General features: G+C 42.6%; 1 protein-coding gene across 1 annotated transcript in view; it reads right to left on the reverse strand.

Annotated features, from left to right (window-relative positions):
• LOC120844278 overlaps positions 1 to 15,484 on the reverse strand; it is a 49,937-nt gene that overhangs the window by 15,882 nt on the left and 18,571 nt on the right. The window contains exon 3 of the mRNA XM_040215978.1: positions 3,709 to 3,831. Coding sequence (XP_040071912.1) covers positions 3,709 to 3,831 — 123 coding nt within the window. The remainder of the gene's footprint in view (positions 1 to 3,708; positions 3,832 to 15,484) is intronic.

Genomic DNA, 15,484 nt, shown 5'->3' on the forward strand with positions numbered 1-15,484 from the left:
CTTGTTATTGTACAAATATGTACATATATTTTATTTTAAATGTTAGCCATGCCTTACTTCTGTATGAGGCACAATGACAAGTTGTTATGTACTAAGCCTTATAAGACGTAGTAAAAACTTGTCAAAGAAAAAATCGGTTGTTCTAGGCCCTTTCTGGATACAATATCTTTCCTCGAGATCAGCGCGACCTATAAATTGATTAACTAGTCAATATAAAAGAAAACGTAAATCGAAATTATTTTAATTGACGCCAAGCCCTACTCCACTATAGTGACAGTAAGTGGTAATTTAGTTAATATATATATATATATATGTGTGTGTGTGTGTGTGTGTGTGTGTGTGTGTGTGTGTGTGTGTGTGTGTGTGTGTGTAAACAATCATTGTGTACAAATTCATAGCGCATAAATGTACTTTTGTAAACCAGCAACACTGTCCATTCGTTGTTTATTTTTCAGTTACTACAAGACGTTAAACTGCCGTTCGGCAAAGACATCCGGAGGACATGGGAGCCAAGATTGAGGCATTTACAGCTTCTACACAGGTGCTCCTCAAAGGAAAAGAACGTCACTCTGAACCTCGAAGAGCTGCTTGAAGGTATACTTTAGTTGGTGTTTTTGTAATCTAGCACAAGTTTCAGACTGCGACGACGCAGAGGTTTACCTTCGTCCACCATAAATATGCTGGGTTAACTTACTACATCATTACGAACTGATGACCGCTTATCGGGGCCATTCGCTTAAGACAGGGTTAACTTATACTCAGAAACAACTTCTGTGGCGTTTCTGAAGTGAAGAGTGCGTGTGCATAGCCTTGATTGCTTAAGATGCGCGGGCGTTTTTAACTTCGACTACACATTGCCAAAAAGGTTGCCCAAGTCACCCCCGAGTATAGTGCATTGCCACAGATGGTAATGCAAACTTGTCAGGGTTATATCTTCAATATACGAGCCAGTAATATAAAACATATCCTTGCTTTATTTTTTAAAAATAATATAGAGGAAATATAAGCGACTAAAGTCAATGACAGGTTAAGAAAAATCTAAAAGAAGAAAGCCGATGGACGCTTGAAATGGAGAGAAGGTTTCTCCTCTCCCCTACAAGCTTCTGTCCGCTTCCTCCTCTCCAGCTCGTAGATTTTTTCTTAACCTGTTACTGACTGTAGGGCAAGAAGGATTAAATATGGGTAGAACCAACGTTTCTAGAAATATGCTTAAAATTCCTGTGCATCTACTTCCCGCAGAACACTCGAGAAGCCAATCACACCAATCCACATAGAGAGCTCGGCGAATAAAAAGGCCAAAGCATGTTTAGACATATGAATGAAGCGAGAGATGTCACTGAGCATGGCGGTTCACGTACTGACTTCATGCTCAGTGTCACGTTACAGACTTCATTTTTAAGTCAAACATATTTTCAGCTTCTCCATTGGCCGAGTTTTCTTCGTAGATTGCATTGATCGGCCCCTCGAGTGGACGCACGGGCATTTTTAAAAGCAGAGAAAATTCGGTGGCACGTTGGGCATTGTTTTACGTGTGTACTGCACATATATTGTAATTCATTGACTTCCGATCTTCTTCCTTTACTACTTCTTGGATGGAAAGGGAACGCTTGATGCTGCGTACCATTTTTCGCTTTTACACATTGTTGTAGCGAAGGGGGCTTCGAAGGGGACGCTTCGTCATCCGCTGGTAGCGCTCTCTAGATCGCACTGATTGACCCACTAAATGTTTTGAAGGAAATCATATCTGCGGGTATGTTTTAGAGCGTAAGGCTAAACGAGAAATAAAATGCTTAGTGAAACCTATACAATTATAATTGATCTGAAAGCGCGGCGAATGAGCAACTCGCAGCATAATAATACAGAGGAAAATACATGTGTTCATATTCTTGCTTTCTTGTTGTAGGAAGTCCGGACACTGATGCCACTCATCCATCTCCAGGAAAATGAATTTGACAACTTTTTGGACGGTGTCCTGACAGTGAGCGACATCAGAACGACAGTAGAAGCTGTGTGCACATTGCTGGCAGTGATACCCGTCTCGTCTTGAAACTGTTTCGAATTTTGTTAGCTTTTTTACTGCGAACAGAAGAATCAATTTTTGCTACTCCAATAAAGTATATGATTGGACATGATGTTTACTGTTCTGTCTGTCACCTAGTTAATTACGTACAGGAATGAAGTGTGTTGACTCTGGCCAGACTGATGTTTGTCAACCTGTCGAAAAGGCCCAGTGCTAGCGATTAATGAACAATCTAAAGACACTTTGGTTGGTAGAAAAAAATGCACCTTGTAAAGCAAGAAATACGAAATACGATTTACTAAAAACTAACTAGGAATGTAAAAAAAACTCATTTGTCATAAGAGAGGGTTAGAAGTACAAAATATGGTTTACTAAAATAACGCCAACATAATCTAAAGAACTCGGGATTTATTAAAAGAACCAAGGAGGGTTCCAAATAAAACATGAAATAGGGTTCATAAAGAAAAACCAAAGAAGGAACCGTAAAGAACCTCGAAATAAGGTTCATTAAGAGCACGAAAAAGGGTTCTGGAGAGAACCCAAATGGGGTTCAATAAGAAGAACCAATAAAGGATACGAAAAGAACCCTGAAATAGGGTTTATTTAGAGCACCAGAAACGGTTCTGGAAAGAACCTGAAATAGGGTTCATTAAGAGCACCAGAAACGGTTCTAGAAAGAACCCGAAATGGGGTTCATCAAGAGCACCAAAAAGGGTTCGGGAAAGAACCCGAAATAGGGTTGATTAGGAAGAACCAAAAAAGGATCCTAGAAGAACCCCTAAATAGGGTTCGTTAAATAGAACCCAGAAGCGTTCTGAAAAGAACCAAAAATAGGGTTCATTAAAAGAACCAATAAACGATCCGAAAAGAACCCCGAAATAGGGTTCATTAGAAAGAACCCTTTTTGTGGGTTCTTTTCTGCACCTTTAAGGGTGCCGCCCATTGGACAAGCGAAAGAACCCTAAAAGGTGCTAGTTGGCACGCTTTTTTCTTAGAGTGTATAGGACAAGGAACGCCGGCGTCGGGCGTTTGGCTTACGTATTCGAACACGTTTAACGAGTGCAGAGGAGTCAAAAGCAGCTAGCTTTATGTCTATCCACCAATCATTTGAATCAGAGCACTGCGTTCTGAAGTCCCGGCGCGCTCTCGTCTCCTCCTCTCCTTCACTTTCTCGGCGCATAGTGAGCGTCGTACTGGCGTGTGCTCCTGTAATCAATTTTGTGCAATGCACGTTAAGTACCCCAGGCTAGCTGTGACACTGCTCTGGTAAAATAGACCGTTTTCGAAATGATGCATAGATTATGCGTTTCCGCCATTAGTTGGATCATCCACTACCAGCACGCATTGGACAAGAGCGCTTCTTCAGCATTCAGAGTGTACTTGGCTCGAAACGCATTCCTCACAAGAAGCGCGTCAGTGTTCGCTGCGAACTCGGAACCAATCACGGGCTTTCCGTCGCCAGAAGGGATGAGACCAACTAATGGCGGTTGCGCATAATCTATGAATCATTTCACAATTTCGTAAAGGGTCTATTTCTCAGCTGCAGCAAAAACTCCTGATGCCCATTCAGGTTGATAACTCCCCGCCGTCTAAACAAGCACACAACGCAGTTACTTTTTAATAGGTGGCCAGACCTGTGTTAATATTCGCGCCCTTTAATTTTGTTCCTAATTCCGTTTATAGCACACCTTGTTATCACCACACGGAAATCCATACGGTGCTTTCTGGTCAAAGAGGAGGTGCTTTGCGTAAGGTGGGAGATACACGGTTATGTTGCAACACACCCTGCAGCACTTGTTTTCCTTGAGGGCCTGAAAGTTCGAAAGGAGATATGGAGTTCAGTGAGCAATCACAAAAAAGAATGAAAAAGCGGCTGGTTTGATAGCAAGCGAGTAATTATGAGAAAAACGGAACGATGGAAAAAATGGAGATGACACGGGTATGGTTCTAAATACGTTACTTTACGAAAATACATTCTGCTCAGCTCATTTGAGTTAGACAGGGCACCTAGAGCGACTACTCCTCCCCTAGTGGAGGGTGAAATTCCTCGACTAAGTGAACGCATGTGCATTTCGCTGTCCACGCTATCGCGCTGCGCAGGTGAAGGGGTCTGCCGCCGACACAGTTTTATTTATTTATTTATTGCAGTTCTTCCAAGGCCCAAAGGGCGTTACAGAGGCAAGTGGGCAACTAAACACCGTAAAAATATAGGTCTAGACCAGGGGTCTCCAAACTTTTTGGCTAAGGGGCCGGATGGAGGCTCTGTCTCTGTCTCGAGGACCGGAAATATAAATGGGCAGATGTAAATGAGGAAAATCTAAATAAATATTCCTAGATATTTAAGCATTTAAATATACAATATTTAAAGTGAAAGTGAACATGAAACAAGAAGGTTCTAAGGTGGATGAATGCATTCATTTTGTTATAAAATTTAATCATTTAGCTGCTTATGACATCACACAATAATTGGAGCCCAGAAAACATACCAGCATAAACCAGAGCGCATAGGAACTTTGGCACGTTCACACAAGCCAGAAGACTAGTGAGAACGATAGAAGTTATGCTGACAATATTTAATAGCTACGACACAGTACACCAAGCAAAATATACATAGGGGCGTAAATTAACTTTAACGTACTTAGTTACCCAGATATGGAACAGGGGACTGGGAGTGTGGATTCCGCTAATGACAATGTCCAATTACTAATATGACCAGAGGACACGCCTTACGGTAAGCAGTTTTCTCTCGTTTTTTTTTTTTTTTTTTTTTTTCTGGTAACTGCGCTTACGCGGTTGGTGCGCGCCGCGGTGCCGTTTAACATGCGCCTACTTTTCGCCAGTAGCAACGGGCGTGCTGGAAGCGGGCCTTGGGCCATGCTCCATAGGGAGGACTGCCGCCAGCCACGGGCCGGTCGGAAGACCTCCGCGGGCCGGAATTGGCCCGCGGGCCGGGGTTTGGAGACCCCTGGTTTAGAAGAACTCGTCACAGCCAACTCGTCCTAGGGAAACTGGTCACAGCGGACATCTCGCCATAGACCATCTCGTAACGGCGGGAAACTCGTAATGGCGGAGAACTGGACTCTTTTCAATGTCGTTATATCTCGTTAGAGGCACATCCAGCGTTTATCGCAGGATGTCTGTCCAAAGCTTCAATATCGTAAATTATATTAGGCTCTATTCGTTTTTGATTACTTGTTACACATTATAACAAGTAGAAAAACGAATGGAATTGATATTGGACTTGGGGCTCTCTGTTCAAGCGATTAAAGTCTGCTCGGCTGACGAGTATACCAATTTGATCGCACCCTTCCGGAAACATGCATGTTTCCGGAAGGGTGCGGTCAAATTGTATACTTTGCTTTGCTGCTTTGTGCGCATTATGTGCGCCATGGTGCATATAATGCGCACAAAGCAGCAGGAACTTTGGATATGACGAAAACTGTAAAAACATCAATACAGTTTTAGTACAGCAGCATAGTTGCTCCACGCTAGGTTTTCAATAGCCCCATCGTACAGTCTGCCAATGTTGTTTGACAGATATTTGTTCCTCTAGGTATATATACCATGTCTTTTTGGGCTGTAGTTCGCACCCGCTGTATAGCCCGCAAAGGGAATTTGGGGTCAAGAATAAAAGGTATTGCTTAGATAGTCCGCACGCCATGCATAGTCCGCACCTGGTGCTTAATCGACACGAAAATATTCTCAAGGCACACCTTGACGAATTTCTGCTTTCTTAGCTCACGAGGAGCTTGTATTACACATAAATCATCAGTGACAAACTCTTTCATTCACAAAATTCATCACACCTTGACATAAGTAACGATCTTGTAAAACAATATTAATGTATAGTCCGCACAACCTAGAATTTCAACTTTTAAACATGTATAGTCGGCAGACTATAGCCTGTAAAATACGGTAATTCTAGCTAGCGTTCTACCAGGTTCGCACTTCTAGTTCCAAGATTTCAACCGGTAAACCAAATAACAAAGCATTCTTAAGATTGAAAGAATAAAACCACGAAGGGTTCAAGCAAAATAATGCTTCGGGTGCGCACCAGACTTCGGCGGCACGAAGATAAAGGGGGGGGGGGGGGGGGGGGGGGGGGAGGCACCGAGACCTCTATGGACGCGAAATCATCGAGTCATTCGTCATCAAGAACGCAAAAAAGGACGTCTCACCGGAATTCTTTGTTCTATCAAGATGCGGAGTGAAATTTCTCATGACGGAACTGCAAAGAATGTGAAACTCCCTATAGAAATTGGACAGTCGTGGATTCCTATAGAAATTGGAAAGTTATAGATCCTCCACCCTTGCGCCCTCTTTCACCCACTGTACCTTTCCCTGAAATCTCTTGATGCATATTTTTACAAGTAACGACGACCAGCACGAATGACGAAGAACATTCAGTAAGAACAAAATAGCTTCATTCAGTTCACTCTTCTGCTTTACGCCGCCATTCGCTTTCTGAACTTTGCAACGTCACAAAGTCGTTGCTTTAAAGAATGTGGATACTTTAAGAACCTCTTATCTATAGGAACTTTACCTTCCCTGGTTTCCCTCCCCCATTCCGCTGTCTCCTTAACACCCACTTATTAGGGTGATCTCGGGCACAGCGCAAATTTCGTTTCCATAATCAGTAGTTGCTAATTGAAGGAATTGTCTTGTTGTCGTCGTTCGTCTCCTTATTCTTTCAATTTTAAGTATCTGCATTTCAACACACTGGCATTCTTCAGTTAAAAAAAAAATTCTTATTTTCAACCTTAGCATCCCCCTTACAAAAGGCTGCTTTCTAAAAGGAACTCTGAAGAGTGCTAATGGAAAAGGGGGGTCACAGCGAAAGACAATTAATACTCCCGTGTGTAATGGTAGGCTTTTTGACGACGACAAAAAAAAGGAGTACGAAATGTGACAAACAAACTGAAAACACTTGACCACATTTCCTATAACAACAAGGTCAATGCGACTACTCTCCTTACTGATTCCCGGAGAAAATCTCACTGGCTTAAAGCTCATCGCAAAACCGGCGGATGCGGAGAAGAGTTCACCGGCCTTTCGTTATTCTTACATATGGAGGCTGTGGGATCATGGTAATATACATAAATTTACTATCACCGAAATTCTTTAGTTTCGTAAAAACAAATTGTCTTTTCTTGTAATATTTGTGATGCTTATGGTGTATGCAGCTCTCAAATCATTAATTGCGGGCGAGTGTTTTCCGTGGTTTACTCTCTAGACAACAGAAGTCTAACTGAAAACTTTATGAGGTTGAAAAACAAAAACAAAAAAAAAAAGGTTAGAAAACTTGATGTCTGCCTGGAACCTGAAAAGCAAAAGTGTAAATGTCGAAAATCCGAAGGTGCATGCGCAACGACGCGGTGCTGGAAATTCTCTTTGAAGCTTTTGTTAACCTTTGAAAACAAGATAGAACGGTTAGGGCACATATCGAGGTTTCTTTCTTCCACGGACATGCACGTTTTCTAGCCGTTCGTGCTGGTTTTTCTCCACGTTGCCTTGGTGTGATAGTGCCCTTCTACGGCGAACTACCCATGACTTAGAACTGCACAATGCCACCGTTGTTACTCGTGACCTATATAAGAACTAGTCTTCTGTAAGGTAGCGAATTGGGCGAGTTGGTAAACGTTTTACATGATGAAAACAGCTGAAACGTCTTAGGCGGAGTTAAGACAACAAACACGACAGGACGAAGCTATTCTCGCAACCGAAGTTTTATTGTTGAAAAAAAAAAGCAGAAAGCGATCATCGTAGTCGACACTGATTACACCAACAAACTCCTACTCATATATCTATCAGGCACCACACAATCTTCGGAGCTGAAGCGGTTCACACACCGCTATTGATAGTAGCTTGCCGAAACAAACATATTTATCTGACAAAGCTACCCACGGCGCAATGTCAAGCTGTCAATAAATTCTTTTCTACGGGTGTCCCATGTTCTGATTATATGCTGGCGGCGTGATTAATGGACAGAATGGGTGATTACTAATTTCTGAGGAATTAGTAAACATTCCCAATAAACTCCAAGAATATTACACAAAAACAGGACAATTATTTTTATTAAAGTGCCGAATTCTAATTGTATTACATTGCCACAAGTGACGCGCAATTCGCTAAGCTAAGAAACAATAAAAATTTCACTGAGGATTTCTTCGGCTTCTGCTCAAGGGCAGGTGAACTTTTCTACCTATCTGCCGGTTTTGCGGTGTGCTTTTCTCCGGTGAGCTTTTTCCGCCGCCCTTACTACAGGATCACCTAGAACGAGATGCCTTCTTTGACCAGTTCAGTTATGACACGTTTTCCTATGACAAGTCGGCTGTGACGAGTAGACATGTTCCCTCAAAATACATAAATGAAACTTGAACATAGTTCCGGGACACTTACGAAGAAATAAATACTAACAGCAGATTTAAACAAATCTAATGATTGTGATATTACAGATGCAGGTAGGTATTTCAATGTGAAGCTATTCTAGGCACGAAGGACTCGTTATAGGCAGATGTTCGACAATGAATGCCAACTTTGAACCGATGGTTGATGCGTGAAGAAAATTCAAGAAATGCAATATGGGTTGAGGAGGAGTGTTTATTTAGGGTTAGTATTACTGAAGTGAATATAAGGGCACAAACAAGCTGGTTTAGAACGAACATGACCTAAACAACGAGACTGCAGGCAAAAAATTACAGGAACACTAAAAGTTCTCGAACACGGCTGAAGTTTTTATTTCCGAAAAGAGCTTATATAGGCACCTTGACAAAAAAAAAAAAAAAAAAAAAAACAACGAGAGAAGCCAATGCACCTTCTTTTCACTAGTAAACAATAAAATGAAGCAACTCAACAAAGATACACGAAAGTACGTCGCCAAACCTTTCCTTTCTTACACCGAACCTTCGCTAACCGAACACAAGACCCTCCGTCTGCAGTAGTACCTTTAGTATGTCCAGAAACACAGAGTGTATCACCAACGAACACGTCACCGTAGCGTCGCGCAACACGAGAAACACTTGAACCCTCTAAGAATGAAACACAGTATCTGCGCAACTGACACCCTTTTTTACTCTGAATCTCCGCTAACAGAACACTATAATCCTCGATATGTACTAGTAATACGAAGACTGGTAAACCAAAGTGGACCGCAATACAACACATCACCGACGCTTCTCGGAAACACAGAGACAGTGGCCTCACAAGGACACCATATTTTAGGGTCTTTAGAACCCTCCCAGTTCCAGACTTAAGCAATACGGAGGTTTATTAACAACGTTTCCATGGTTTAATATTGTCAATGCCTCTTTCACCAAGCGATTGTGATCATTCTTTTCAAGTAACTCCACTGAGGTTAAGCTCCACAGTGGCACACAATTGTTACATTCGGCAACATGTTTGAATAGTTTCAAGTATGGGTTCTTGTATTTTATACATATTTTGTCTTCTGTCAGACCATCATTTATACATCGTTTAGTTTGTTCGATATAACATTGTCCACACTCAAAGGGTATCTTATATACAATCCCTGATACAAATTCCACTTCTTCTTCTCTGTGTTTTTTTAGACAACCTGTACTTGGTGATACACAGGTGTCGCGCGGCTTAGCCTATAATCTTTTCAGAACGCTGTGCCAATATTAAACTTGTTGGCTAGCACTTTTATGCTGTGGGAGATTTTGTGAAAATATGAAAAGGTTTAATGCCATTTTTAACTGTATTTTTTGGAGATACCAGATACAATATTTTATTGTTTACCTGTAGAAAGAAAGTGCATTGACTAGTCACTCTCGTTTTTGCTTTGGCAAAATGCCTATATAGGCACTTTTTGGAAATAAAAATATCAGCTGTTCTCAAAGCGTTTCGGTGTTCGTGCCGTTTTTTTCTGCAGTCTCGGGGTTTATGTCCTGTTCAATCTAAACCTGCTCGTTTGCGCCCTAGCATTCACTTCATTAATACTCCAAGGTGCAGTCTTCCCGCCCATTTGATGTTTTCTGTTAATTCACCCCACTTTCCACAATCGTTTTCCAACTCGTTGGTTACTTGCAAGCTTGGACCACGGATGGCCCAGATGGAAGTCGAGGTCTCATACATCGGTATGTGCCTCAGACACAAGTACGTCAACCCAACACGATTTGGTCATCTAGCAACAATGCAAGTTGGATGGCACCGTAAAGAAGCAAATTTTGAAAGGCTAAGGGACCGGCACAAGGAAACTGCCCCAGACCGTGAATCGTCCCTGCGACAAGATATATACACTGCTCCTATAGGTGGGAACTTTCGCTTTTATCCAAAGTTCACGCAGTCGTTTGAATTAAAGAAAAAAAAAAGGACTATGATGTCGCGTATAGAACTTTAGGACTTCAGATTTATTCCTGGAAATTGTCGGATCCAGTTCTGTCATCCGCAATCTCTGCCCCAAGGCGTTTGTCAACCCCCGCATTGCTCAGCTGTCTAAACCGACGGGACGCATTTTGGCCAACGGACCTAAGTTTTGTGCTGACGTCAAGCCATCTAAGCTGGATACTGTGTCCGCGATCCACACTGTCTTAGGCGCTTTGTCTGGCCATGCAGAAAAAAAACAATGCTATTGTCGTAATCGTTACAAAACATGTTGGGTTTGGTAGATGCTCCACACAAAAGCGACCTCATAACTTCAATAAGATTATAATAGTAAAGAAGGAAGTATAAGAGATTGAGATTATACTTTTCTAAACCAAAAATTCGGACTTGTTTGCAGTATTGACGAAGGTAGAGTCTAAAAATTAAACAAATATAGCCATTTCGGGCTTATTTAGGAATTTAGATGACAATTTTGAAGCAGTCTAAAAAAGAAATTGTGGGGGTATTGAAGGACGCCGATTTTACTTCGGCAGCTCCCAAGTTTAATGGTGTGTCAAAGGACACGTTTGGCATTAGTTTTGTTTTACGAAAGACCACAAGGTTGATATCTCCCTTCGAATGGTCGTAAATGAAAGGTGTACATGGCAAAAAATGGTGTCATCCTTTTTACAGAATGCTCTAACTATTGTTGATACCACCACTCCTTTGCCTTTGCGATGCTCCGATGATCCAGCGGGTGGCTTACAACCATGTCATGGAAAATGCTGTGCCGTTTTTACTTTAGCGATAAAATGTTTATACTACTCACTTGAACCCAATATTTGACTTGCTAGGGTTAGCAGTTTTTTTAAGATGATTTGGTAAGATTTCAAGCTCAGGTATAGTCGGGTATAGTCGGGTATAACTGTTCCTGAGTTTCTTTGGATTTTGGAGGTGTACCAAAACTCAAACGCTGTACAGTATGATGCTCCAAATTTATCCAACAGCAAGGTGTGTCCATTGGACTAGCGGTAGCCCCAGCTCTTTCTGAGATCTATCTAAGCTTTCTAGATTTGAACCTCTTTGAATATGTTAAGAGTAAATAATAATTCTTCCAACGAATTAATTGAAGAGATACCTCGACGATATTTTGGTATATACTACAAACGTCTCTCTAGCAGATTGCGTAGGGAAATCAGTTTTTGACATGGCTCCCGAGCTAACGTTTTCCTTAGAAAGGCCGGAAGACGGTTGCTTAAAGTATCATGATCTTCAAGTTAAAGCTGATTTAGGTATTTATTGGGAGTATGAAAAATTTGCAGCAAAACCACTTCTTCCATTCAGTAGCTGCCACTCAAAGCATGTGAAATTAGGATGAATTCGGAATCTAGTCAATGCAGCAGTAACAAATATTGTTTCCATTGAATAAGTAAACCTCCTCATCGTTTTATGAAACATTTCAGAATGGCAGGATATCCCCAGGAATATATTTTAGGACAGTTGTTCTGCCTGGTATCTCCGAAAAAGGCAGTTAAAAACAGCACTAAACCTAAGCGGGTAGTCCTTCCATACTTTCACAAAATCTCCCACATCATAAAAGCTCTAGCCAACGAGTTCAATGTTGGCATTGAACGTGGTTAATAAACTTTCGTTTTGCTTAAGTCCTAAACTAAGACGGTTTCTATGGCTCGGAAGGATGGTGACCTTGTGAGTTCACCGTCTTTGCGCTTCCGAGAAGCTATGGTGACGTGTTGTTATGTGGTTCGCTTTAGTTTCCCAGTCTTTGTATTACCAGTACAAAGGGAGGATGACAGTGTTCTGCTAGCGATGATTAAGAGTAAGAAAGAAGGTTGGGGTCGCGACGATTTTCGTGTCCTTGGCAGGTTACTGTGTTTCATTCTTTGTTGGCACCACTGTGGGTTGCGTTGCGCGGCTTTAGGGTAACGTGTTCGTTTGTGATCTGCTCTGTGTTACCGGACATAGTTGTACAAGTACAGAAGGACTGTCCCGTGTTCGGTTAGCGAAGGTTCAGAGTAAGAGGGGAAAGGTTTGGTGAGTTTCATTCGTATCTTTGTTGGGTAGTTGCATTTTATTCTTTACTTACGGAAAGAAGGTGCAATGACTTCTCTCTTTCGTTTTTCTTTTGGCAAGGGGCTTATACAAGCACTTTTTGGGGAAAATATCAGCTGTTTTTGAGACCTTTTAGCGTTCGTGTCTTTTATTGACTGCAGTTCCCGGTTCCCGGGGTTTATGTAATGTATTATTATGTATTTTGTAGAAAAAAACACTGACTGGAGCGTCAACGGCGCAATGAAAGAAGAGGTACAGTCGGACACAAGACTCGCTAAGACAGTGCAGACGACTGTCTCCTTTGATTCGACGGGTTTCCACAGTGATAAATGACCGTAATATAAAACTAAAGAGTAGCGTATAGTTATCAAAAAAAGTAACATCTGCCAGACCAACACGAGGCCTAATCGTAATTGTTTTTTATTTATCCTGATCTGAAATTCCTTTCCGTCGAGGTATTCAGGGGCTCACATTTATTGCACGTTTCCTGCCCATCACAGTAGACATCACAGCACACTGTCACGTACGGATCATCATTAGTTTGGTCAGGAGTCACATCAAAATAAAAAAAAAAAACAATTTTGACGAAACGCACTACGAGTCTCTGCAGCTATTGCCGAATAACTGAAAAATAGAGGGGTTGACATAATGCCGCTGCTAATGATGATATTGCTGCTCTTTCCTATTGGAACGGGCGGGCTCAAACTGAGTTCGTGCTCAAGCTTGGGACCCTGTGGGACTTAATGGCCCTCGATGTGAACTTTTTTCCTTTAGCCCTCAGGCCTTTTTCTGGTCGGCTCTACAGTAAGCTTGTGCAGACAGGTGGAGATCACGTTCGGCTTTGTAGCAGGCATATATGCATGTTGCATGTTTTCTCCGCCTTGTTTTGCCAGGTTGTTGCGGCTGCCCTGTTGGCATAAAAAAGCACAGCGCCTCATCGAGCGCCAGGTGGTTCCGAGGATGTGATCCGTTGTCCTGTGGTCGGTCGGAGTAAAGCTTGTTCAATGTAGAGCGATGCATGATACCGTTGTTTCGTGAGCCCCTCACGCCCCGCATGCTCTGCACAGGTTCGTTTTAGTCTTGTCAAACCGCTGCTCGTAATTCGGAGTCTGGAGGGTCCCCACTGGTGCGTTAAACAGTAGGCGACTGCCTAGACTGTTGCCGTACAGCCGGGTCTCCGAAGTGATGGTCTGCTTGTGTATCACGTACACATTTAGCGTCAACTTGGTTTGGCCGTCTTGAAGCCACTGCTGGGCCTCTTGGTCACGAACCCCTCTCTGGACCTCCGACTCTCACTCTTTCGCCGCCAACGCTTGTATTGGATTAGAAAAAGATATGTACTTGCATTCGAGCTGATTGAGGCGCGCCTGCCAAAGGGTTTACAATTCAGTTAAGTGCCTGAATGCCGGGCGGCCCAACACCACCTGGTGACCGGGCCGATAGCGTGACGTCTTAGGAAGAGTGGAGAGGCCTTAAAGTCTAGGTTTTGTTTATCTGACTCGCTGTAGTCCGACTCTATTCAAACTACGACCGGCTTGAAGAAAACACACATCCTTCATACACCACAGCTGTCTACCGCACAAAAAAAGTAACCCTGGAACGACGAAGGAACGAAGGGGAACCAGTAGATCCATCAATACGACTTCAGCCATTCACGAAGAAAGAGTCCAGTTGAAACGAAGATGCCGTACCTTCATTCGAGGGGTGGGGTGAAGCGGGGAGGGGGCTTTGGTTGTTTTCAGCATTGATATCACCGCCCACGGTTAGGGAAAGATTCACCTGACTCATACGCGAAGAAAACATAGAAGGCCGAGCGAGTGCTGTTTCTTTACTTTTCGCGGTTTTGGGAAGGAACTTGATTCCCCACCACCGAAGGTGCACCGCTCCTTCTTTGATTTGCTCTCAATGTGCTGCTAGGTACCAGGTATAGAAAACACGGAATCGTTGTAGTCTTGCTTTTTTTTGCGGTATAACTTGACCATCTTTGCGCTGTTCCTCCCACGTGGCGAAGCAATCGTGGTGGTGCACAATCCACCATAAACAATGTGAATTGAGCTTCCTTGTACTGAACATACTCCGAACGACTCCGAAATTGGGTGGCGGAGAGAAGGATATGGAATTTTGCGCCTTCTCGCCGCAGGAGCGGCGCTTCGAAAGCAAATGAGAAAACGGCCGCCGCGGGCAGAGCTAGATGCAAACACTTCCTGTTTTCCGCAACCACCAAATTGGCTTCGGTGGCAGCGATTTTTTTCGCAAGCACAAAATACACCATAAAGACCTGGAGCGTCTTCATTCCGCAAATCAATTGAGAAAAGTAACCTATCGAGGGAGCTTGGCGAAAACGTTATTCACAAAGTTTCCTCCGTAGACTGCAGCGATTGGCTCACCAAAGTGTTTTGCAGGAACCTAGATGCTCCTGAATTCTCAGAGTGTAGGCTTATGAAGGGATTTATATTTTTATGCCTCTAAGATTCATGAGTAAAGGACACTTTATTAGTTAAGTGATTGAACGATGCATTAGCTGCACATTTGTTAGAAAGTGTGAACTTGAAACATTCAAAACAAAAACTAGCACATTCGGATAAATGCGCGCAGGTCGTTCAAACTGTATGAAATGGAATATTCATTGACCAGGGCTCACGAATGTTTCCTTGTATATCAATCAATGGTTACACAGGATGTATTTTTAGACTTTACAGATTTGTGAAAAAAGCCGTGAAAGTCACATTAATGTGGTCTGTGAGTAATATCATGAGCCCCCTGCGTTATAGCGAACTCATCATCAGGATAAGTGGAATAATAGACTAAAGTTTCTTCATGACTTTTGATTAGTGAAAATATACATATGGTTCCAATTAGAAACTTGCTTGTTGCCATCGAAATCAACTGAACCATGTCGGATCGTTAGACCTTATACTACGCCCGATTTAATCAAGCCACGGTCGAGTCGTTGTCATGGAAGTCACCCAACGCAGCAATTGCAATCAAACGGTTCGCTAACTCCCATTCAACCGCCCCAAGTCCCGTTTTCCTCCAGTGGCGGCTGCAGCTGAACGGTTATCTCCATAAAGA

Source organism: Ixodes scapularis, unplaced genomic scaffold, assembly GCF_016920785.2.
Source record: "Ixodes scapularis isolate PalLabHiFi unplaced genomic scaffold, ASM1692078v2 PGA_scaffold4__175_contigs__length_147842914, whole genome shotgun sequence".
In the NCBI taxonomy this organism is placed as follows: Eukaryota; Metazoa; Arthropoda; class Arachnida; order Ixodida; family Ixodidae; genus Ixodes; species Ixodes scapularis.